This window comes from Salvelinus alpinus, chromosome 25 (assembly GCF_045679555.1).
Source record: "Salvelinus alpinus chromosome 25, SLU_Salpinus.1, whole genome shotgun sequence".
In the NCBI taxonomy this organism is placed as follows: Eukaryota; Metazoa; Chordata; class Actinopteri; order Salmoniformes; family Salmonidae; genus Salvelinus; species Salvelinus alpinus.
The window spans coordinates 45271890-45297571 of record NC_092110.1 but is presented as its reverse complement, the minus strand read 5'-3'; the positions used below and the strand labels follow the sequence as shown (position 1 = coordinate 45297571).

General features: G+C 43.3%; 1 protein-coding gene across 1 annotated transcript in view; it reads left to right on the top strand.

Annotated features, from left to right (window-relative positions):
* LOC139553118 (solute carrier family 4 member 11-like) overlaps positions 1-25682 on the top strand; it is a 92228-nt gene that overhangs the window by 19114 nt on the left and 47432 nt on the right. The window contains exons 4-6 of the mRNA XM_071365072.1: positions 1587-1668; positions 7981-8104; positions 12829-13059. Of these exons, the coding sequence (XP_071221173.1) occupies positions 1587-1668; positions 7981-8104; positions 12829-13059 (437 nt within the window). The remainder of the gene's footprint in view (positions 1-1586; positions 1669-7980; positions 8105-12828; positions 13060-25682) is intronic.

The window sequence follows — 25682 nt, the reverse complement described above, 5'->3', positions numbered from 1 at the left end:
TCTGTCTCTCCCTCTCTGTCTCTCCCTCTCTGTCTCTCCCTCTGTCTCTCCCTCTCTGTCTCTCCCTCTGTCTCTCCCTCTCTGTCTCTCCCTCTGTCTCTCCCTCTCTGTCTCTCCCTCTCTGTCTCTCCCTCTGTCTCTCCCTCTCTGTCTCTCCCTCTCTGTCTCTCCCTCTCTGTCTCTGTCTCTCTCACTCTCCGTCTCTCTCTCCCGCTCTCCTCCCTCTCTCCTCAGAGTCTTGTAACCCCCTCACACACACTCTGTGTGTATATACAGTGCCTTCGGGAAAGTATTCAGACCCATTGACCCCTTTTCCACATTTTGTTACGGTTCAGACTTATTCTAAAAGTGATTAAATTGTTTTTTCCTTTCATCAATCTACACATAGTACCTCATAATGACAAAGCAAAAAACGTTTTTTAGAAATATTTGCTAATTTATAAAAAATAAAAAACCTAAAAATAACATTTACATAAGTATTCAGACCCTTTACTGAGTACTTTGTTGAAGCACCGTCGACAGCGATTACAGCCTCCAGTCTTCTTGGGTATGATGCTACAAGCTTGGCACACCTGAATTTGGGGAGTTTCTCCCATTCTTCTCTGCAGATCCTCTCAAGCTCTGTCAGGTTGGATGGGGAGCGTCACTGCACAGCTATTTTCCAGAGATATTCGATCAGGTTTAGGGAGGGAGGGGGGATATAGAAGGAGGGATATAGAAGGAGGGAGGATATAGAGGGAGGGAGGGATATAGAAGGAGGGAGGGATATAGAAGGAGGGAGGGATACAGAAGGAGGGAGGGATATAGAGGGAGGGAGGATATAGAGGGAGGGAGGGATATAGAGGGAGGGAGGGATATAGAAGGAGGGAGGGATATAGAAGGAGGGAGGGATATAGAAGGAGGGAGGGATATAGAAGGAGGGAGGGATACAGAAGGAGGGAGGGATATAGAGGGAGGGAGGATATAGAGGGAGGGAGGGATATAGAAGGAGGGAGGGATATAGAAGGAGGGAGGGATATAGAAGGAGGGAGGGATACAGAAGGAGGGAGGGATACAGAAGGAGGGAGGGATATAGAGGGAGGGAGGATATAGAGGGAGGGAGGGATATAGAAGGAGGGAGGGATATAGAAGGAGGGAGGGATATAGAAGGAGGGAGGGATACAGAAGGAGGGAGGGATATAGAGGGAGGGAGGATATAGAGGGAGGGAGGGATATAGAGGGAGGGAGGATATAGAGGGAGGGAGGGATATAAAGGGAGGGATACAGGGATTGTTTTAGAGCCTAATAATGACTGTCTGCCACTGGAAACCTAGTCCAGTCCACTGTGGTTGTATCAAGGCCCTTATTGAACTGTGTTTCATTCTTTGTTTTATGTATTGAACATCTTAGGGAGTGAGGGAATTATTGTAATGTTTGTTTATGTGTCAATTACTCCCATAAGGGATTGGCGATTTGACAAGAAAATAAAATGTCATTTTCATGAATTCATTCATTCATCTTCATCTTCCTGTGCTGTTGACATGTTAGCTGGTTACTGTGGTTACACCACCACCCTCCTCTAACCACCTGTCTGTCCCCCCCTGCAGTCCACCTGGTGTCAGAGACCATCCAGGGAGTAACAGCCACTGCCACCAGGGTCCAATACCAACAATCGTGGCTATGTATCCTGTAAGTCAGGGTTCCCCAACTGGTGGCCTGCGGGTGATTTTATTCGGTGCTTTGCTTGTTACGCTGTCTGTGATTTATTTAGAATTCAAGGCTTAACTTCTCTGCGCTACGGATCCCTTTTACGGGATCACTTTCCTAAACAACCGCTAGAATTGCAGGGCACCAAATGCATAAATATTACTAAAAATATTTATAATCATGCAATCACAAGTGAAATATACCAAAACACAGCTTAGCTTGTTGTTAATCCACCTATCGTGTCAGATTTTGAAAATATATTTTACAGCGAAAGAAATCCAAGCTTTTGTGAGTGTAGCTTTCAATTCTACAACAGCTAGCCTTATATTAGCTTGGTTAGCTTGGTCACAAAAGTCAGAAAAGCAATAAGATTAATCGCTTACATTTGATATTCTTCGGATGTTTCCACTCACAAGACTCCCAGTTACACAACAAATGTTATTTTTGTTCGATAAATATTACTTTTATCACAAAGAAACTCGATTTGGGTTGCGCATTATGTTGAGAAAACCAAAGCCGTGTTCCGTACGACAAATTCCAAAAAGTATCCGTAATGGTCGTAGAAACATGTCAAATGTTTTTTATAATCAATCCTCAGGTTGTTTTTAACAAACATAATCGATAATATTTCACCATAACCTATTCATTAAGAGAGAAAAGGAAAATGGGGAGCCCCTCTCTCGCGCGCAGGAAATATTCAGAGGACACCTGACTACTTTTGAAAAGACTCGCTCATTTGTCAAAATAAAAGCCTGAAACTATGTCTAAAGCCTGGTCACAGCCTGACGAAGCCATTGGAAAAGGAATCTGGTTGATACCCCTTTAAATGGAGGTTAGACAGGCCAGGGAACACAGAATTTGTTTTTAAATATCACTTCCGGGTTACATTTTCTCAGGCAGAATAAGTATTGTTATACTCACAGACAATATTTTGACCGTTTTGGAAACTTTGGAGTGTTTTCTATCCTAATCTGTAAATTATATGCATATTCTACGATCTGGGCCAGAGAAAATGTCAGTTTACGTTGAGCACGTTATTTAAAAAAGAAAAAATCTGACCCCTAGCGCTAAGAAGTTAACCAGCATGGCTACCACAGCATTCTGCAGCGGTACGCCATCCCATCTGGTTTGCGCTTAGTAGCCTTTACACCTCCAGGTTGTTTAAGGGCTATATGACCAAGAAGGAGAGTGATGGAGTGCTGCATCAGATGACCTGGCCTCCACAATCACCCGACCTCAACCCAATTGAGATGGTTTGGGATGAGTTGGACCGCAGAGTGGGTCTCCCAAGGCACTGCATCTCAGTGCTAGAGGCGTCACTACATACCCTGGTTCGATTCCAGGCTGTATCACAAGCCGTGATTGGAAGTCCCATAGGGCGGCGCACAATTGGCCCAGCGTCATCCGTAAATAAGAAAAATAAAAAGCTGCCAACAAGTACTCAGCATATGTGGGAACTCCTTCAAGACTGTTGGAAAAGCATTCCAGCTGAAGCTGGTTGAGAGAATGCCAAGAGTGTGCAAAGCTGTCATCAAGGCAAAGGGTGGCTACTTTGAAAAATATATTAACACTTTTTTGGTTAATACATGATTCCATATGTGTTATTTCATAGTTTTGATGTCTTCAGTATTATTCTACAATGTAGAAAATAGTCAAAATAAAGAAAAACCCTTGAATGAGTAGGTGTGTCCAAACTGGTACTGTATGCTTGCCATAACAAATGGGCTGAATACTTATGAAAATCTGAAATGTCTTGAGTCAATATGTAATTCATTTGTAACAATTTTGAAAAACATAATTCCACTTACTTTGACATGATGGGCTATTGTGTGTAGGCCAGTAACAAAAAATCTCAATTTAATCTATTTTAAATTCAGGCTGTAACAAAACAAAATGTGGAAAAAGTCAAGGAGTGTGAATACTTTCTTAAGTAGGGTTTAACATTATAATGTTTTAGTCAAATATTATATTTTTGGGGGCTTCTTGCAGTCAATTTGCAGTCTACAAGTTATTTGTAATTATTGTACAGTGCATTTGGAAATTATTCAGACTCCTTGACTTTTTCAACATTTTGTTAAGGCTTATTCTAAAATGTATTAAATACTTTTTCCTCTCATCCATCTTAACACAATACCCCATAATGACAAAGCAAAAACAGGTTTTAATTAAACAGAAATATCTGATTTACATAAGTATTCAGACCCTTTGCTATGAGACTCTCTATGATGTTTTATGACCTCTGTATGATGCGTTATAATTAATTGAATGATTTTTTGAAATTATTCCACATCTCTGAATTTGCTCAAATTTAACCCTAGATAAAGGTTTGTCCATTTAAAAAGCAGTGCATTGAGTTACAGGCATACATTGCTTTGATTGTAAGGAACGGAAATGTACAGTTATGGATATAACTACTGTTCCCTGAAGGAAGGAACAAGGTATAACATACTATGGGGAGTCAACAACCAATCCTATTCACCTGAAGCAAACTGAAATCACGGCTCACACAGAGCATCCAGGACCAAAGCCAGGTCCCAGGTCGGTGCCATAGGCCTCAGACACTGGTTTGAGCCGACCCACGACTTTCAGGAACCGAGGATGAGACCCCTGAGTAGAGCCATCAATCCCTACATGACACACCGAGATGGCTTCCGTATGTACTGTACTTTCACTGTGGAAAAACAAAGGCCCTGCTCAAATCAAATCAAATTGTATTTGTCACATACACATGGTTAGCAGATGTTACTGCGAGTGTAGCGAAATGCTTGTGCTTCTAGTTCTGAAAATGCAGTAATAACCAACGAGTAATCTAACCTAACAATTTCACAACAGCTACCTTATACACACAAGTGTAAAGGGATAAAGAATATGTACATAAAAATATATGAATGAGTGATGGTACAGAACGGCATAGGCAAGATGCAGTAGATGGTATCGAGTACAGTATATATGAGATGAGTAATGTAGGGTATGTAAACATAAAAGTGCATAGTTTAAAGTGGCTAGTTATACATTTTTTCATCAATCTTTACATTATTAAAGTGGTTGGAGTTGACTCAGTATGTTGGCAGCGGCCACTCGATGTTAGTGGTGGCTGTTTAACAGTCTGATGGCCTTGAGATAGAAGCTGTTTTTCAGTCTCTCGGTCCCTGCTTTGATGCACCTGTACTGACCTCGCCTTCTGGATGATAGCGGGGTGAACAGGCAGTGGCTCGGGTGGTTGTTGTCCTTGATGATCTTTATTGCCTTCCAGTGACATCGGGTGGTGTAGGTGTCCTGGAGGGCAGGTAGTTTGCCCCCGGTGATGCGTTGTGCAGACCTCACTACCCTCTGGAGAGCCTTACGGTTGTGGGCGGAGCAGTTGTCCTACCAGGTGGTGATACAGCCCGACAGGATGCTCTCGATTGTGTATCTGTAAAAGTTTGTGAGTGCTTTTGGTGACAGGCCGAATTTCTTCAGCCTCCTGAGGTTGAAGAGGCGCTGCTGCGCCTTCTTCACAACGCTGTCTGTGTGGGTGGACCAATTCAGTTTGTCTGTGATGTGTACACCGAGGAACTTAAAACTTACTACCCTCTCCACTACTGTCCCGTCGATGTGGATGGGGGGGGGGGGGGGGGGGTGCTCCCTCTGCTGTTTCCTGAAGTCTACGAATATCTCCTTTGTTTTGTTGACGTTGAGTGTGAGGTTATTTTCCTGACACCACACTCCAAGGGCCCTCACCTCCTCCCTGTAGGCCGTCTCGTCGTTGTTGGTAATCAAGCCTACCACTGTAGTGTCGTCTGCAAACTTGATGATTGAGTTGGAGGCGTGCATGGCCACGCAGTCGTGGGTGAACAGGGAGTACAGGAGAGGGCTCAGAACGCACCCTTGTGGGGCCCCAGTGTTGAGGATCAGCGGAGTGGAGATGTTGTTACCTACCCTCACCACCTGGGGGCGGCCCGTCAGGAAGTCCAGGACCCAGTTGCACAGGGCGGGGTCGAGACCCAGGGTCTCGAGCTTGATGACGAGTTTGGAGGGTACTATGGTGTTAAATGCTGAGCTGTAGTCGATGAACAGCATTCTCACATAGGTATTCCTCTTGTCCAGATGGGTTAGGGCAGTGTGCAGTGTGGTTGCGATTGCGTCGTCTGTGGACCTATTGGGGCAGTAAGCAAATTGGAATGTGTCTAGGGTGTCAGGTAGGGTGGAGGTGATATGGTCCTTGACTAGTCTCTCAAAGCACTTCATGATGACAGAAGTGAGTGCTACGGGGCGGTAGTCGTTTAGCTCAGTTACCTTAGCTTTCTTGGGAACAGGAACAATGGTGGCCCTCTTGAAGCATGTGGGAACAGCAGACTGGGATAAGGATTGATTGAATATGTCCGTAAACACACCAGCCAGCTGGTCTGCGCATGCTCTGAGGATGCGGCTGGGGATGCCGTCTGGGCCTGCAGCCTTGCGAGGGTTAACACGTTTAAATGTTTTACTCACGTCGCCTGCAGTGAAGGAGAGTCCGCAGGTTTTGGTAGCGGGCCGTGTCTGTGGCACTGTATTGTCCTCAAAGCGAGCCAATAAGTTGTTTAGTCTGTCTGGGAGCAAGACATCCTGGTCCGCGTCGGGGCTGGTTTTCATTTTTGTGATTGACTGTAGACCCTGCCACATACCTCTCGTGTCTGAGCCGTTGAATTGCGACTCTACTTTGTCTCTATACTGGGACTTAGCTTGTTTGATTGCCTTGCGGAGGGAATAGCTACACTGTTTGTATTCGGTCATGTTTCTGGTCACCTTGCCCTGATTAAAAGCAGTGGTTCGCGCTTTCAGTTTCGCGCGAATGCTGCCATCAATCCACGGTTTCTGGTTTGGGAATGTTTTAATAGTTGCTGTGGGTACGACATCGCCGATGCACTTGCTAATAAACTCGCTCGCCGAATCAGCGTATTCGTCAATGTTGTTGTTTGACGCAATGCGAAACATATCCCAGTCCACGTGATCGAAACAGTCTTGAAGCGTGGAATCAGATTGGTCGGACCAGCGTTGAACAGACCTGAGCGAGGGAGCTTGTTGTTTTAGTTTCTGTTTGTAGGCTGGAAGCAACAAAATGGAGTCGTGGTCAGCTTTTCCGAAAGGAGGGCGGGGGAGGGCCTTATATACATCGCGGAAGTTAGTATAACAATGATCCAAGGTTTTACCAGCCCTGGTAGCACAATCGATATGCTGACAGAATTTGGGGAGCCTTGTTTTCAGATTAGCCTTGTTAAAATCCCCAGCTACAATGAATGCAGCCTCAGGATATGTGGTTTCCAGTTTACATAGAGTAAAATTAAGTTCGTTCAGGGCCATCGATGTGTCTGCTTGGGGGGAATATATGCGGCTGTGATTATTATCGAAGAGAATTCTCTTCATAGATAATGCAGTTGACATTTGATTGTGAGGAATTCTAAGTCAGGTGAACAGAAGGACTTGAGTTCCTGTATGTTGTTATGATCACACCACGTCTCGTTAATCATAAGGCATACCCCTCCGCCCTACTTCTTACCAGAAAGATGCTTGTTTCTGTCAGCGTGATGCGTGAAGAAACCAGCTGGCTGCACCGACTCCGATAGCGTATCTCGAGTGAGCCAAATTTCCGTGAAGCAAAGAACGTTACAGTCTCTTATGTCTCTCTGGAATGCTACCCTTGCTCGGATTTCATCTACCTTGTTGTTTAGAGACTGGACATTGGCGTGTAGTATGCTCGGGAGCGGTGCGCGATGTGCCTGTCTCCGGAGCCTGACCAGAAGACCGCTTCGTCTGCCCCTTTTTCGGCGTCGTTGTATTGGTTCGCCGGCTGGGATCTGATCCATTGTCCTGGGTGGTCCAATAGTTCCTCCCGACTGTATGTAATAAAACCTAAGACTACCTGGGGTACTAATGTAAGAAAAAACACGTAAAAAAACAAAACACTGCATAGTTTACTAGGAACGCGAAGCGAGGCGGCCATCTCTGTCGGCGCCTGAAAAGCTCCTGCGAGAAAATCCACCAAACGGCTCTGAAAAGGAGAAAGTCCAACCCTCTCATAGAGGGCGCACGCACCGACTGTATAGTCGTACTTATGTAATCCAATACATGCTGACCCTTCAACATCGGAAGGAAGGAAAGTTCATGATGGGGCGTAACATTCCATCACAAGGTCACAAATAGCCTGCTTTGAAGATGATGTATTATAACCTGTATTATGTGTAATAACCTGTGTGATGTGGTATAATATGTTTGTGTTATAACCTCATTATGATGTGTTATAACCTGTGTGTTGTGTTATAACCTCTGTTTTCCCAGCTGCAATGTGAAGAGTCTCCTGAGACGTCATGTCTGTATCTCTCGTCTGGAGCGGCCTCAGAACTGGGGAGAGAACTGCTGTGAAGTCCGTTATGTCATCCTCATCCTGGCCCCACTCAAAATGGTAACTATGTCACCCTCTTCCTGGCCCCACTCAAAATGGTAACTATGTCACCCTCATCCTGGCCCCACTCAAAATGGTAACTATGTCACCCTCATCCTGGCCCCAATCAAAATGGTAACTATGTCATCCTCATCCTGGACCCACTCAAAATGGTAACTATGTCACCCTCATCCTGGACCCACTCAAAATGGTAACTATGTCACCCTCATCCTGGCCCCAATCAAAATGGTAACTTTGCCATCCTTTACAAACCCTTTACATTCCATCCAGCTGTTCCTTTATACTTCAGTCTTACGGTCTAACCTCAACCCCCTTTTCCTTCTCAAATGTGTCTGCACTTTGCCCCACTCATAGTTATCCTCTTCTCTAGAGCTGGGTTATATAAAGCCATATCACGATAAATGTACTAATGTATTGCGATAACGATAAATCTGCGATAGATTATGATATATTATTTTGGGGGAGGTGCTAGAGCTGGCAGATATAGACAAAGGGTTATATTGCCATAAACTTTACCATTTTGCTCGATAATAACAAATACAACAATATATACAATGTATATTTATCTTGTATGGACAGTTACTTTACATTAGCAGCAGGGCTCTAGACCATTTTATTCCAGTGCCAAGTAAGACAACTGAGATGGTAGCCTATGATTCAAAAAGTAAGCTATTTCATCTAACAACCTGTCAAAATGGGATCCAAAATAATCAGATTTCTAGAACTGCCATAGGCCCAAAAATATGCCCCAAAAAATGAAACATCCTGCTCCATCCCCGGCTAAATACATTGTTCAGTTGTCAGAATTTTAAAATCACAAATAGAAAAATATTTAGAGGTTGTTTACCTGTTTTCTAACAGTTATTACTATTTTAAGGGGCCAAGACAAATGTGCCGAATGGCGTTGATAACCAGGTGCTAATGCGTCTCTTTCCTCACTGAATGAATATCGTCAATTGATGAATGGCCGACAGAAACCAGAAAGATGTGATCTCACAATCTGAATGATAAGGGTGAAGAGGATGATTGAATTTAGAACAATAGTGTAATGATGATGAAGAATTGTGGGAGGTCTAATGATTTCATTATGAAAGGATGGAAATGGAATATAATTTACCCTCAGAGAGTCAAATCAGACGATGAACATACAACGTGTGTAGTTGTCACGCCTACTCCCACTTCCTCTCTGCAGCTCTCGACATCGACGGTCTACTAACCACCGACCCTGGCAACAATCATTATCGTTACAAACACCTAGTCTCCATCATTACACACACCTGGTCCCCATCATTACACATACCTGGTCTCCATCATTACACACACTTGGTCCCCATCATTACACACACCTGGTCTACATCATTACACACACCTGGTCTCCATCATTACCCACACCTGGTCCCCATCATTACACACACCTGGTCCCCATCATTACACACACACCTGGTCCCCATCATTACACACACCTGGTCCCCATCAGTACACACACCTGCTCCCCATCATTACATACACCTGGTACCCATCATTACACACACCTGCTCCCCATCATTACATACACCTGGTCCCCATCATTACCCACACCTGGTCCCCATCATTACACACACCTGGTTATCATCAGTACACACACCTGGTCTCCATCATTACACACACCTGGTCTACATCATTATATACGGAGGAGGTCAGGGACCTGGCCGTGTGGTGGCAGGACAACAACCTCTCCCTCAATGGGATCAAGACAAAGGAGATGATTGTGGACGACAGGAAAAAGAGAACAGAGCACGTCCCCATTCTCATCGACGGGGCTGCAGTGGAGCAGGATGAGAGTTTCAGGTTCCTTGGTGTCCACATCACCAACAAACTAACATGATCCAAGCACACCAAGACAGTCGTGAAGAGGGCACAACAAAACCTATTCCAGCTCAGGAGACTGAAAAGATTTGGCATGGGTCCTCAATCCTCAAAAGGTTCTACAGCTGCAACATCGAGAGCATCCTGACTGGTTGCATCACTGCCTGGTATGGCAATTGCTCGGCCTCGGACCGCAAGGCACTACAGAGAGTAGAGGTCGACCGATTAATCGGAATGGCCGACTAATTAGGGCCGATTTCAAGTTTTTATAACAATCGGAAATCGGTCATTTTGGACGCCAATTTTGCAGATTTTTTAATTTATTTTTTTACACCTTTATTTAACTAGGCAAGTCAGTTAAGAACACATTCTTATTTTCAATGACGGCCTAGGAACGGTGGGTTGACTGCCTTGTTCAGGGGCAGAACGACCGATTTTTATTTTGTCAGCTCAGGGATTCAATCTTTCAACCTTACGGTTAACTAGTCCAATGCTCTAACCACCTGATTACATTGCACTCCACGAGGAGACTGCCTGTTACGCGAATGCAGTAAGAAGCCAAGGTAAGTTACTAGCTAGCATTAAACTTATCTTACAAAAAACAATAAATCAATTATAATCACTAGTTATAACTACACATGGTTGATGATATTACTAGTTTATCTAGCGTGTCCTGCGTTGCATATAATCGATGCAGTGCGCATTCGCGAAAAAGGACTGTCGTTGCTCCAACGTGTACCTAACCATAAACATCAATGCCTTTCTTAAAATCAATATACAAAAGTATATATTTTTAAACCTGCATATTTAGCTAAAATAAATCCAGGTTAGCAGAATCCAATAGTCAAAGGTATATGAAATACAAATCGTATAAAGAGAAATAGTCCTATAATTCCTATAATAACTACAACCTAAAACTTCTTACCTGGGAATATTGAAGACTCATGTTAAAAGGAACCACCAGCTTTCATATGTTCTCATGTTCTGAGCAAGGAACTTAAACCTTAGCTTTCTTACATGGCACATATTGCACTTTTACTTTCTTTCTCCAACACTTTGTTTTTGCATTATTTAAACCAAATTGAACATGTTTCATTATTTATTTGAGGCTAAACTGATTTTATTGATGTATTATATTAAATTAAAATAAGTGTTCTTTCAGGATTGTTGTAATTGTCATTATTACAAAAAAAGAAAAAATTGTCAGATTAATCGGTATCGGCTTTTTTCGGTCCTCCAATAATCGGTATCGGTATCGGCGTTGAAAAATCATAATCGGTCGATCTCTAACAGAGAGTAGTGCAAACGGCCCAATACATCACTGGGAACTAGCTTCCTGCCATCCAGGACCTCTATAATAGGCGGTACCAGGGGGCCAAGTCTAGGACCAAGAGGCTTCTAAACAGCTTCTACCCCCAAGCCATAAGACTCCTGATCACCTAATCAAATGGCTACCCCGACTATTTGCATTGCCCCCCCATACCCCCTCTTTTACACCGTTGCTACTCTCTAGTTATCATCTATGCATAGTCACTTTAATAACTCTACCTACATGTACATACTACCTCAACTAACCGGTACCCCTGCACATTGACTCTGTACCGGTACCCCTCTGTATATAGTCTCGCTATTGTTATTTTACTGCTGCTCTTTAATTACTTGTTACTTTCATTTCTTATTCTCATCCATATTTTTTTTTAATTGCATTGTTGGTTAGGGGCTCGTAAGTAAGCTTTTCACCTGTTGTATTCCACACAAGATTTGATTTGAATGAATACACCCCTGATCACACGCAAACACAGTTAACTTGCATAGCAGCCACATACAAACAACATGATCACTTTGCTTGTTGTAATTCCTTCTCTGATCTACGCACTCCCCTCCTCTCTCACCTCTTGTGGACTTCAGTGCACAACACATCAGCTGTCTGTGACCAGGCGAAAAAACCTTTCCAACCAAAGCTGCCTCTCATAACCGCTAACCGCTACACACAGCCTGCATCGTAGTCACCATATTATCTAACGTCATAGTCAACATAGCTAATATAACTAATGCGTTAGTAAACGCGCTACAATCATGCAGTACAGTGTACAGTCAGCAAGCAGTTTAGCAGTTACCCAGGAGGCAATAATTTGTTAAATCCAAAAGCTTACCTTGACTTGGAAGAGTTCCAGTGTTGGATAGCCAGCTAGCTAACATAGCATCCCTCTCTGTTTGAGCCAGGTGTTTGAGTATGCTAAACTAGCTATATAGCTAAGCTTGCTAAGTAACTGAAAGTTTTTTAAAAGTACAACGAAATAACTCTCTTTCTCTCTCTCTCTCTTGCTTCTTCTTAATTTTGTTTTAATTGTAAGGGAAGTAGAAATGGGCACGTCTTCCAATAGGACTGTAGAATTACAAACTCTTTCTAAACAAATAACTGTTGTTGATATATTTTTACATGGATATATTTCCACAAATATTTATTCACGCAATTCATCCTTTACGATTGTTTTGCACTATTTATCAAGCATTGGTGCCTATGTTTGACGGAGGATGAGGTGGGGGAAGCCAGGGGGGAGATGGAGGATGAGGTGGGGGAAGCCAGGGGTGAGACGGAGGACGAAGTGGGGGAAGCCAAGGGGGAGACAGAGGATGAGGTGGGGGATGCCAGGGGGAGACGGAGGATGAGGTGTGGTGCTATAACTCCCTGCTGTGTGATATGGTCTCTTCTTCTCTGTTTGATCGCAAGTCTTCTTCTCCTCCTACTCCTCCTCTTCCTCTTCCCCTTCATCTTCTTCTTCTTCTAATACGTTCATCAATAGACAGACTAAACAACTTGTTCGTTCTTTTGGTTTGGCCAGTCATAATGCTCTCTCTATCTCCTCTCCTCTGCACAGAAGAGTACGAAGACAGCGATGGAGCTCGGCAGGACATTTGGGACGTTATTCTCAGACATCTCGTTCAGACAGAAGCTCCTAGAGACCAAGACACAGGAGGAGTTTAAAGAAGCCCTGGTGTTCCAACGACACCAGCTCACAGCAGCCAATCAGCAACCTGCTGCAGTGGAGGAGGAGGAGGAGGAGGAAGAAGAGGAGGAGACTGACCCACACTCCCACAAGCCACTCAAGGTGAGGCTCCCAACACCCAACACACGCGTCCCAGCTGGGCACATGAAGTGACATGAGCCCACCCCTACCCCAAAGCAAAGCTGTCATCAAGGCAAAGGGGGGCTACTTCGAAGAATCTAAAAAAATAAAAATAAAACTTTTTTGGTTACTATATGTTTACATATGTGTTATTTCATAGTTTTGACGTCTTCACTATTATTCCACAATGTAGAAAATAGTAAAAATAAAGAAAAACCCTTGAATGAGAAGGTGTGTCCAAACATTTGACTGGTACTGTAAATATTCAGACCCTTTACTCAGTACTTTGATGAAGCACATTTGGCAGCGATTACAGCCTCAAGTCTTCTTGGGTATGACACTACAAGCATGAGCCCACCCCTAACCCCATCCACAAGAGGAGCATTCCTCAGAATGAGCCCACCCCTACCCCCCATCCACAAGAGGAGCATTCCTCAGCATGAGCCCACCCCTACCCCCCATCCACAAGAGGAGCATTCCTCAGCATGAGCCAACCCCTACCCCCCATCCACAAGAGGAGCATTCCTCAGAATGAGCCCACCCCTACCCCCCATCCACAAGAGGAGCATTCCTCAGAATGAGCCCACCCCTACCCCCCATCCACAAGAGGAGCATTCCTCAGCATGAGCCCACCCCTACCCCCCATCCACAAGAGGACCATTCCTCAGCATGAGCCCACCCCTACCCCCCATCCACAAGAGGACCATTCCTCAGCATGAGCCCACCCCTACCCCCACCCACAAGAGGAGCATTCCTCAGCATGAGCCCACCCCTACCCCCCATCCACAAGAGGACCATTCCTCAGCATCCACATCGATTGTCAGCAAAGATGTGTGCTCGTGTGTGTCTTTCTCTCTTTGTGTGTGTATGTGTGTGTGTGTGTGTGTGTGTGTGTGTGTGTGTGTGTGTGTGTGTGTGTGTGTGTGTGTGTGTGTGTGTGTGTGTGTGTGTGTGTGTGTGTGTGTGTGTGTGTGTGTGTGTGTGTGTGTGTGTGTGTGTGTGTGCTTAGACATTGAATTCATTAACCTCTGGGAAATGTGGACGCTAGCGTCCTGCATGGTCAACATCCAGTGAAATGCAGAGCGCCAAATTCAAATAAATTACTATAAAAAAAAAAACATGAAATCACACATGCAATACACCAAATTAAAGCTACACTTGTTGTGAATCCAGCCAACTTGTCAGATTTCAAAAAGGCTTTACGACGAAAGCACACCAAACGATTATGTTAGGTCAGTACATAGCCACAGAAAAACACAGCCATTTTTCCAGCCAACGAGAGGAATCACAAAAATCAGAATAGAGATAAAATTATTTACTAACCTTTGATGATCTTCATCAGATGATACTCATAGGACTTCATGTTACACAATACATGTATGTTTTGTTCGATAAAGTTCATATTTATATCCAAAAATCTCAGTTTACATTGGCGCAGTACGTTCAGTAATGTTTTGCTTCCAAAACATCTGGTAATTTTGCAGAGAGCCACATCAATTTACAGAAATACTAATCATAAATGTTGATGAAAACACAAGGGTTATACATGGAACTTTAGATAAACTTCTCCTTAATGCAACCGCTGTGTCAGATTTCAAAAAAGCTTTACCAAAAAAGCACACCATGCAAAAATCTGAGTACAGCGCTCAGAGCCCAAATAAGCCATAAAGATATCCGCCATGTTGTGGAGTCAACAAAGTCAGAAATAGCATTATAAATCTTCACTTACCTTTGATGATCTTCATCAAAATGCACTCCCAGGAATCCCAGTTCCACAATAAATGTTTGACTTGTTCGATAAAGTCCATCATTTATGTCCAAATACCTCCTTTTGTTTGCGCGTTTAGTACACAATCAAAACTGATGACGCGCTGGTAGGTCCAGGCGAAAGTTCAGACGAAAAGTCATATTACAGTTAGTAGAAACATGTCAAACTAAGTATAGAATCAATCTTTAGGATGTTTTTATCATGAATCTTCAATAATGTTCCAACCGGAGAATTTCTTTGTCTTCAGAAATGCATGGACCGCAAGCTACCTCTCATGTGAATGCGCGTGACCAGCTCATGGCACTCTGCCAGACCTCTGACTCAATCCCCTCTCATTCCCCCTCCTTTATAGTAGAAGCATCAAACAAGGTTCTAAAGACTGTTGACATCTAGTGGAAGCCTTAGGAAGTGCAATATGACCCCATTTCCACTGTATTTTGGATAGGCAAAGAGTTGAAAAACTACAAACCTCAGATTTCCCACTTTCTGGTTGAATTTTTCTCAGGTTTTTGCCTGCCATATGAGTTCCGTTATACCCACAGACATCATTCAAACAGTTTTAGAACCTTCAGAGTGTTTTCTATCAAAATCTACTAATTATATGCATATTCTAGCTTTTAGGACTGAGTAGCAGGCAGTTTACTCTGGGCACCTTTTTCTCCAAGCTACTCAATACTGCCTCCCAGTCCCAAAGATGTTTTAAAGAGTTCTAAAGAAGAACAAAGCTCTCCTAACCTGTGTGAATCATATACAGTTATGTTGTGATGTAGAGGGATCAGTGGGCTACTGTAGGTATTAGGAGGGCTTGGTCATCTCTCTGTCTGGGGTCAGTGGGCTACTGTAGGTATTAGGAGAGCTTGGTCATCTCTCTCTCTCTGGGGTCAGTGGGCTACTGTAGGTATTAGGAGAGCTTGGTCATCTCTCTCTCTCTGGGGTCAGTGGGCTACTGTAGGTATTAGGAGGGCTTGGCCATCTCTCTGTCTGGGGTCAGTGGGCTACTGTAGGTATTAGGAGGGCTTGGTCATCTCTCTGTCTGGGGTCAGTGGGCTACTGTAGGTATTAGGAGGGCTTGGTCATCTCTCTGTCTGGGGTCAGTGGGCTACTGTAGGTATTAGGAGAGCTTGGTCATCTCTCTGTCTGGGGTCAGTGGGCTACTGTAGGTATTAGGAGGGCTTGGCCATCTCTCTGTCTGGGGTCAGTGGGCTACTGTAGGTATTAGGAGGGCTTGGTCATCTCTCTGTCTGGGGTCAGTGGGCTACTGTAGGTATTAGGAGAGCTTGGTCATCTCTCTGTCTGGGGTCAGTGGGCTACTGTAGGTATTAGGAGGGCTTGGCCATCTCTCTGACTGGGGTCAGTGGGCTACTGTAGGTATTAGGAGGGCTTGGCCATCTCTCTGTCTGGGGTCAGTGGGCTACTGTAGGTATTAGGAGAGCTTGGTCATCTCTCTGTCTGGGGTCAGTGGGCTACTGTAGGTATTAGGAGGGCTTGGCCATCTCTCTGTCTGGGGTCAGTGGGCTACTGTAGGTATTAGGAGGGCTTGGCCATCTCTCTGTCTGGGGTCAGTGGGCTACTGTAGGTATTAGGAGGGCTTGGTCATCTCTCTGTCTGGGGTCAGTGGGCTACTGTAGGTATTAGGAGGGCTTGGCCATCTCTCTGTCTGGGGTCAGTGGGCTACTGTAGGTATTAGGAGGGCTTGGCCATCTCTCTGTCTGGGGTCAGTGGGCTACTGTAGGTATTAGGAGGGCTTGGCCATCTCTCTGTCTGGGATCAGTGGGCTACTGTAGGTATTAGGAGGGCTTGGCCATCTCTCTGTCTGGGGTCAGTGGGCTACTGTAGGTATTAGGAGGGCTTGGCCATCTCTCTGTCTGGGGTCAGTGGGCTACTGTAGGTATTAGGAGAGCTTGGTCATCTCTCTCTGTCGACGTCACCAGCTTTCTAACCATCGCCGATCCACTTTTCATTTTCCATTTGTTTTGTCTTTGTTTTCTACACACCTGGTTTCTATTCCCCAATTACATGTTCATTATTTAACCCTCTGTTTCCCCCATGTTTGTGTGCGTGTTTGTATATAATGTTCAGGTCGTTACTTGTTGGCTGGTATTGTTTGCCGGGTTCGTTATTACGCCCGTTATTTACGAGTGACCGGTATTTTCACGCACCTTTTGTTTTATACTGTTGCTGTTGGTGGAAAAATTACCTTGTACACTCATCTCTGCTGTCCTGCGCCTGATTCCATGCACCAGTTACCCACAGCCTGACAGAAACGGAGTCAGCATGAGCAGTTACCCCGGTACGAGGGGTTGAGGAGCGCGTCCAGCAGCATGAGCAGTTACCCCGGTACGAGGGGTTGAGGAGCGCGTCCAGCAGCATGAGCAGTTACCCCGGTACGAGGGGGTGAGGAGCGCGTCCAGCAGCATGAGCAGTTACCCCGGTACGAGGGGGTGAGGAGCGCGTCCAGCAGCATGAGCAGTTACCCCGGTACGAGGGGTCGATGGAGCGCTGGGAGAGAAGAGGAGTTCCTCCAGCGCATCCACCAGCACCACCAAGGACACCACTGATCACCCCTCCTTCACCCGGTTCCAGTGAGACAGACAGTTATTTGCTTGACAATCACCAGCTGACTAAATTTGGTGACCGCCACAGCCCAAGTAACAGTGCTACCAGAAATGTTCTCCCCTTATTTGGTGACCACCACAGCCCAAGTAACAGTGCTACCAGAAATGTTCTCCCCTTATTTGGTGACCGCCACAGCCACAACTAAACACCTTCTTTGCCCGCTTTGAGGATAATACAGTGCCACCGTCGCAGCCCTCAAACAAGGACTGCGCCCCCCCCATCTCCTTCTCCGTGGCCAACGTGAGTAAAACATTTAAACGTGTTAACCCTCGCAAGGCTGCCAGCCAAGACGGCATTCCCAGCCTCATTCTCAGAGCATGCGCAGAACAGCTGGCTGGTGTGTTTTTGTACATATTCAATCTCTCCCTATCCCAGTCTGTTGTCCCCACATGCTCCAAGAGGGCTACCATTGTTCCTGTACCCAAGAAATCTAAGGTAACTGAACTAAATGACTACCGCCCCGTAGCACTCACTTCTGTCATCATGAAGAGCTTCGAGAGACTAGTCAAGGATCATATCACCTCCACCTTACCTGCCACTCTAGACCTAGTTAAATTTGCTTACCATCCCAATAGGTCCACAGACTACTCAATTGCCATCACACTGCACACTGCCCTATCCCATCTGGACAAGAGGAATACCTATGTACGAATGCTGTTCATTGACTACAGCTCAGCATTTAACACAATAGTACCCTCCAAACTCGTCATTAACTCGTAATGAAGCTCGAGACCCTGGGTCTCAACCCTGCCCTGTGCAACTGGGTCCTGTACTTCCTGACGGGCTGCCCCCAGGTGGTGAAGGTAGGAAACAACATCTCCACTTCGCTGATCCTCAACACTGGGGCCCCACAAGGGTGCGTTCTCAGCCCCTCCTGTACTCCTTGTTCACCCACAACTGCGTGACCATGCACGCCTCCAACTCAATCATCAAGTTTGCAGACGACACAACAGTAATGGGCTTGATTACCAACAACGACGAAACAGCCTACAGGGAAGAGGTGAGGGCACTCGGAGTGTGGTGTCAGGAAAACAACCTCTCACTCAACATCAACAAAACAAAGGAGATGATCGTGGACTTCAGCAAACACCCCCCTATCCACATCGAAGGGACAGCAGTCGAGAAGGTGGAAAGTTTTAAATTCCTCGGCGTACACATCACGGACAAACTGAAATGGTCCACCAACACAGACAGCGTAGTGAAGAAGGTGCAATAGCGCCTCTTCAACCTCAGGAGGCTGAGGTTAAAGATCATGCTGCTTAATCAGCTTCTAGCTACGCCCCACCGGTCAGGTGGATGGATTATCTTGGGAGAAATGCTCACTAACAGACAATATGAAATCTGCATCCCAAACGTCACCCTATTCCCCAGACCAGACTCCTAAAGTAGTGCCCTACATATGGAATAGACTCCTAAAGTAGTGCCCTACATATGGAATAGACTCCTAAAGTAGTGTCCTACATATGGAATAGACTCCTAAAGTAGTGCCCTACATATGGAATATACTCCTAAAGTAGTGCCCTACATATGGAATAGACTCCTAAAGTAGTGCCCTACATATGGAATAGACTCCTAAAGTAGTGCCCTATATATGGAATAGACTCCTAAAGTAGTGCCCTACATATGGAATAGACTCCTAAAGTAGTGCCCTACATATGGAATAGACTCATAAAGTAGTGCCCTACATATGGAATAGACTCCTAAAGTAGTGCCCTACATATGGAATAGACTCCTAAAGTAGTGCCCTATATATGGAATAGACTCCTAAAGTAGTGCCCTACATATGGAATAGACTCCTAAAGTAGTGCCCTACATATGGAATAGACTCCTAAAGTAGTGCACTACATATGGAATAGACTCCTAAAGTAGTGCCCTAGATATGGAATAGACTCCTAAAGTAGTGCCCTATATATTGAATAGACTCCTAAAGTAGTGCCCTATATATGGAATAGACTCCTAAAGTAGTGCCCTATATATGGAATAGACTCCTAAAGTAGTGCACTATATATGGAATAGACTCCTAAAGTAGTGCCCTACATATGGAATAGACTCCTAAAGTAGTGCCCTATATATGGAATAGACTCCTAAAGTAGTGCCCTACATATGGAATAGACTCCTAAAGTAGTGCCCTAGATATGGAATAGACTCCTAAAGTAGTGCCCTATATATGGAATAGACTCCTAAAGTAGTGCCCTATATATGGAATAGACTCCTAAAGTAGTGCCCTATATATGGAATAGACTCCTAAAGTAGTGCACTATATATGGAATAGACTCCTAAAGTAGTGCCCTACATATGGAATAGACTCCTAAAGTAGTGCCCTACATATGGAATAGACTCCTAAAGTAGTGCACTACATATGGAATAGACTCCTAAAGTAGTGCCCTACATATGGAATAGACTCCTAAAGTAGTGCCCTAGATATGGAATAGACTCCTAAAGTAGTGCCCTATATATGGAATAGACTCCTAAAGTAGTGCCCTATATATGGAATACACTCCTAAAGTAGTGCCCTATATATGGAATAGACTCCTAAAGTAGTGCACTATATATGGAATAGACTCCTAGTAGTGCCCTAATATGGAATAGACTCTAAAGTAGTGCCCTATATATGGAATAGACTCCTAAAGTAGTGCCCTACATATGGAATAGACTCCTAAAGTAGTGCCCTACATATGGAATAGACTCCTAAAGTAGTGCCCTATATATAATAGACTCCTAAAGTAGTGCCCTACATATGGAATAGACTCCTAATAGTGCCCTACATATGGAATAGACTCCTAAGTAGTGCCCTACATATGGAATAGACTCCTAAAGTAGTGCCCTATATATGGAATAGACTCCTAAAGTAGTGCCCTACATATGGAATAGACTCCTAAAGTAGTGCCCTATATATGGAATAGACTCCTAAAGTAGTGCCCTACATATGGAATAGACTCCTAAAGTAGTGCCCTAGATATGGAATAGACTCCTAAAGTAGTGCCCTATATATGGAATAGACTCCTAAAGTAGTGCCCTATATATGGAATAGACTCCTAAAGTAGTGCCCTATATATGGAATAGACTCCTAAAGTAGTGCACTATATATGGAATAGACTCCTAAAGTAGTGCCCTACATATGGAATAGACTCCTAAAGTAGTGCCCTACATATGGAATAGACTCCTAAAGTAGTGCACTACATATGGAATAGACTCCTAAAGTAGTGCCCTACATATGGAATAGACTCCTAAAGTAGTGCCCTAGATATGGAATAGACTCCTAAAGTAGTGCCCTATATATGGAATAGACTCCTAAAGTAGTGCCCTATATATGGAATACACTCCTAAAGTAGTGCCCTATATATGGAATAGACTCCTAAAGTAGTGCACTATATATGGAATAGACTCCTAAAGTAGTGCCCTACATATGGAATAGACTCCTAAAGTAGTGCCCTATATATGGAATAGACTCCTAAAGTAGTGCCCTACATATGGAATAGACTCCTAAAGTAGTGCCCTAGATATGGAATAGACTCCTAAAGTAGTGCCTTATATATGGAATAGACTCCTAAAGTAGTGCCCTACATATGGAATAGACTCCTAAAGTAGTGCCCTATATATGGAATAGACTCCTAAAGTAGTGCCCTACATATGGAATAGACTCCTAAAGTAGTGCCCTAGATATGGAATAGACTCCTAAAGTAGTGCCCTACATATGGAATAGACTCCTAAAGTAGTGCCCTAGATATGGAATAGACTCCTAAAGTAGTGCCTTATATATGGAATAGACTCCTAAAGTAGTGCCCTACATATGGAATAGACTCCTAAAGTAGTGCCCTATATATGGAATAGACTCCTAAAGTAGTGCCCTACATATGGAATAGACTCCTAAAGTAGTGCCCTAGATATGGAATAGACTCCTAAAGTAGTGCCCTATATATGGAATAGACTCCTAAAGTAGTGCCCTATATATGGAATAGACTCCTAAAGTAGTGCCCTATATATGGAATACACTCCTAAAGTAGTGCCCTATATATGGAATAGACTCCTAAAGTAGTGCACTATATATGGAATAGACTCCTAAAGTAGTGCCCTACATATGGAATAGACTCCTAAAGTAGTGCCCTATATATGGAATAGACTCCTAAAGTAGTGCCCTACATATGGAATAGACTCCTAAAGTAGTGCCCTATATATGGAATAGACTCCTAAAGTAGTGCCCTACATATGGAATAGACTCCTAAAGTAGTGCCCTACATATGGAATAGACTCCTAAAGTAGTGCCCTAGATATGGAATAGACTCCTAAAGTAGTGCCCTATATATTGAATAGACTCCTAAAGTAGTGCCCTATATATGGAATAGACTCCTAAAGTAGTGCCCTATATATGGAATAGACTCCTAAAGTAGTGCACTATATATGGAATAGACTCCTAAAGTAGTGCCCTACATATGGAATAGACTCCTAAAGTAGTGCCCTACATATGGAATAGACTCCTAAAGTAGTGCCCTATATATGGAATAGACTCCTAAAGTAGTGCCCTACATATGGAATAGACTCCTAAAGTAGTGCCCTAGATATGGAATAGACTCCTAAAGTAGTGCCCTAGATATGGAATAGACTCCTAAAGTAGTGCCCTATATATGGAATAGACTCCTAAAGTAGTGCACTATATATGGAATAGACTCCTAAAGTAGTGCCCTACATATGGAATAGACTCCTAAAGTAGTGCCCTATATATGGAATAGACTCCTAAAGTAGTGCCCTACATATGGAATAGACTCCTAAAGTAGTGCCCTACATATGGAATAGACTCCTAAAGTAGTGCACTACATATGGAATAGACTCCTAAAGTAGTGCCCTAGATATGGAATAGACTCCTAAAGTAGTGCCCTATATATTGAATAGACTCCTAAAGTAGTGCCCTATATATGGAATAGACTCCTAAAGTAGTGCCCTATATATGGAATAGACTCCTAAAGTAGTGCACTATATATGGAATAGACTCCTAAAGTAGTGCCCTACATATGGAATAGACTCCTAAAGTAGTGCCCTATATATGGAATAGACTCCTAAAGTAGTGCCCTACATATGGAATAGACTCCTAAAGTAGTGCCCTAGATATGGAATAGACTCCTAAAGTAGTGCCCTATATATGGAATAGACTCCTAAAGTAGTGCCCTATATATGGAATAGACTCCTAAAGTAGTGCCCTATATATGGAATAGACTCCTAAAGTAGTGCACTATATATGGAATAGACTCCTAAAGTAGTGCCCTACATATGGAATAGACTCCTAAAGTAGTGCCCTACATATGGAATAGACTCCTAAAGTAGTGCACTACATATGGAATAGACTCCTAAAGTAGTGCCCTACATATGGAATAGACTCCTAAAGTAGTGCCCTAGATATGGAATAGACTCCTAAAGTAGTGCCCTATATATGGAATAGACTCCTAAAGTAGTGCCCTATATATGGAATACACTCCTAAAGTAGTGCCCTATATATGGAATAGACTCCTAAAGTAGTGCACTATATATGGAATAGACTCCTAAAGTAGTGCCCTACATATGGAATAGACTCCTAAAGTAGTGCCCTATATATGGAATAGACTCCTAAAGTAGTGCCCTACATATGGAATAGACTCCTAAAGTAGTGCCCTAGATATGGAATAGACTCCTAAAGTAGTGCCTTATATATGGAATAGACTCCTAAAGTAGTGCCCTACATATGGAATAGACTCCTAAAGTAGTGCCCTATATATGGAATAGACTCCTAAAGTAGTGCCCTACATATGGAATAGACTCCTAAAGTAGTGCCCTAGATATGGAATAGACTCCTAAAGTAGTGCCCTACATATGGAATAGACTCCTAAAGTAGTGCCCTAGATATGGAATAGACTCCTAAAGTAGTGCCTTATATATGGAATAGACTCCTAAAGTAGTGCCCTACATATGGAATAGACTCCTAAAGTAGTGCCCTATATATGGAATAGACTCCTAAAGTAGTGCCCTACATATGGAATAGACTCCTAAAGTAGTGCCCTAGATATGGAATAGACTCCTAAAGTAGTGCCCTATATATGGAATAGACTCCTAAAGTAGTGCCCTATATATGGAATAGACTCCTAAAGTAGTGCCCTATATATGGAATACACTCCTAAAGTAGTGCCCTATATATGGAATAGACTCCTAAAGTAGTGCACTATATATGGAATAGACTCCTAAAGTAGTGCCCTACATATGGAATAGACTCCTAAAGTAGTGCCCTATATATGGAATAGACTCCTAAAGTAGTGCCCTACATATGGAATAGACTCCTAAAGTAGTGCCCTATATATGGAATAGACTCCTAAAGTAGTGCCCTACATATGGAATAGACTCCTAAAGTAGTGCCCTACATATGGAATAGACTCCTAAAGTAGTGCCCTAGATATGGAATAGACTCCTAAAGTAGTGCCCTATATATTGAATAGACTCCTAAAGTAGTGCCCTATATATGGAATAGACTCCTAAAGTAGTGCCCTATATATGGAATAGACTCCTAAAGTAGTGCACTATATATGGAATAGACTCCTAAAGTAGTGCCCTACATATGGAATAGACTCCTAAAGTAGTGCCCTATATATGGAATAGACTCCTAAAGTAGTGCCCTACATATGGAATAGACTCCTAAAGTAGTGCCCTAGATATGGAATAGACTCCTAAAGTAGTGCCCTAGATATGGAATAGACTCCTAAAGTAGTGCCCTATATATGGAATAGACTCCTAAAGTAGTGCCCTATATATGGAATACACTCCTAAAGTAGTGCCCTATATATGGAATAGACTCCTAAAGTAGTGCACTATATATGGAATAGACTCCTAAAGTAGTGCCCTACATATGGAATAGACTCCTAAAGTAGTGCCCTATATATGGAATAGACTCCTAAAGTAGTGCCCTACATATTGGAATAGACTCCTAAAGTAGTGCCCTAGATATGGAATAGACTCCTAAAGTAGTGCCCTATATATGGAATAGACTCCTAAAGTAGTGCCCTATATATGGAATAGACTCCTAAAGTAGTGCCCTATATATGGAATAGACTCCTAAAGTAGTGCACTATATATGGAATAGACTCCTAAAGTAGTGCCCTACATATGGAATAGACTCCTAAAGTAGTGCCCTATATATGGAATAGACTCCTAAAGTAGTGCCCTACATATGGAATAGACTCCTAAAGTAGTGCCCTAGATATGGAATAGACTCCTAAAGTAGTGCCCTAGATATGGAATAGACTCCTAAAGTAGTGCCCTATATATGGAATAGACTCCTAAAGTAGTGCCCTATATATGGAATACACTCCTAAAGTAGTGCCCTATATATGGAATAGACTCCTAAAGTAGTGCACTATATATGGAATAGACTCCTAAAGTAGTGCCCTACATATGGAATAGACTCCTAAAGTAGTGCCCTATATATGGAATAGACTCCTAAAGTAGTGCCCTACATATTGAATAGACTCCTAAAGTAGTGCCCTAGATATGGAATAGACTCCTAAAGTAGTGCCCTATATATGGAATAGACTCATAAAGTAGTGCCCTATATATGGAATAGACTCCTAAAGTAGTGCACTATATATGGAATAGACTCCTAAAGTAGTGCCTTACATATGGAATAGACTCCTAAAGTAGTGCCCTATATATGGAATAGACTCCTAAAGTAGTGCCCTACATATGGAATAGACTCCTAAAGTAGTGCCCTACATATGGAATAGACTCCTAAAGTAGTGCCCTATATATGGAATAGACTCCTAAAGTAGTGCCCTATATATGGAATAGACTCCTAAAGTAGTGCCCTACATATGGAATAGACTCCTAAAGTAGTGCCCTACATATGGAATAGACTCCTAAAGTAGTGCCCTACATATGGAATAGACTCCTAAAGTAGTGCCCTATATATGGAATAGACTCCTAAAGTAGTGCCCTACATATGGAATAGACTCCTAAAGTAGTGCCCTAGATATGGAATAGACTCCTAAAGTAGTGCCCTACATATGGAATAGACTCCTAAAGTAGTGCACTATATATGGAATAGACTCCTAAAGTAGTGCCCTACATATGGAATAGACTCCTAAAGTAGTGCCCTACATATGGAATAGACTCCTAAAGTAGTGCACTACATATGGAATAGACTCCTAAAGTAGTGCCCTACATATGGAATAGACTCCTAAAGTAGTGCCCTACATATGGAATAGACTCC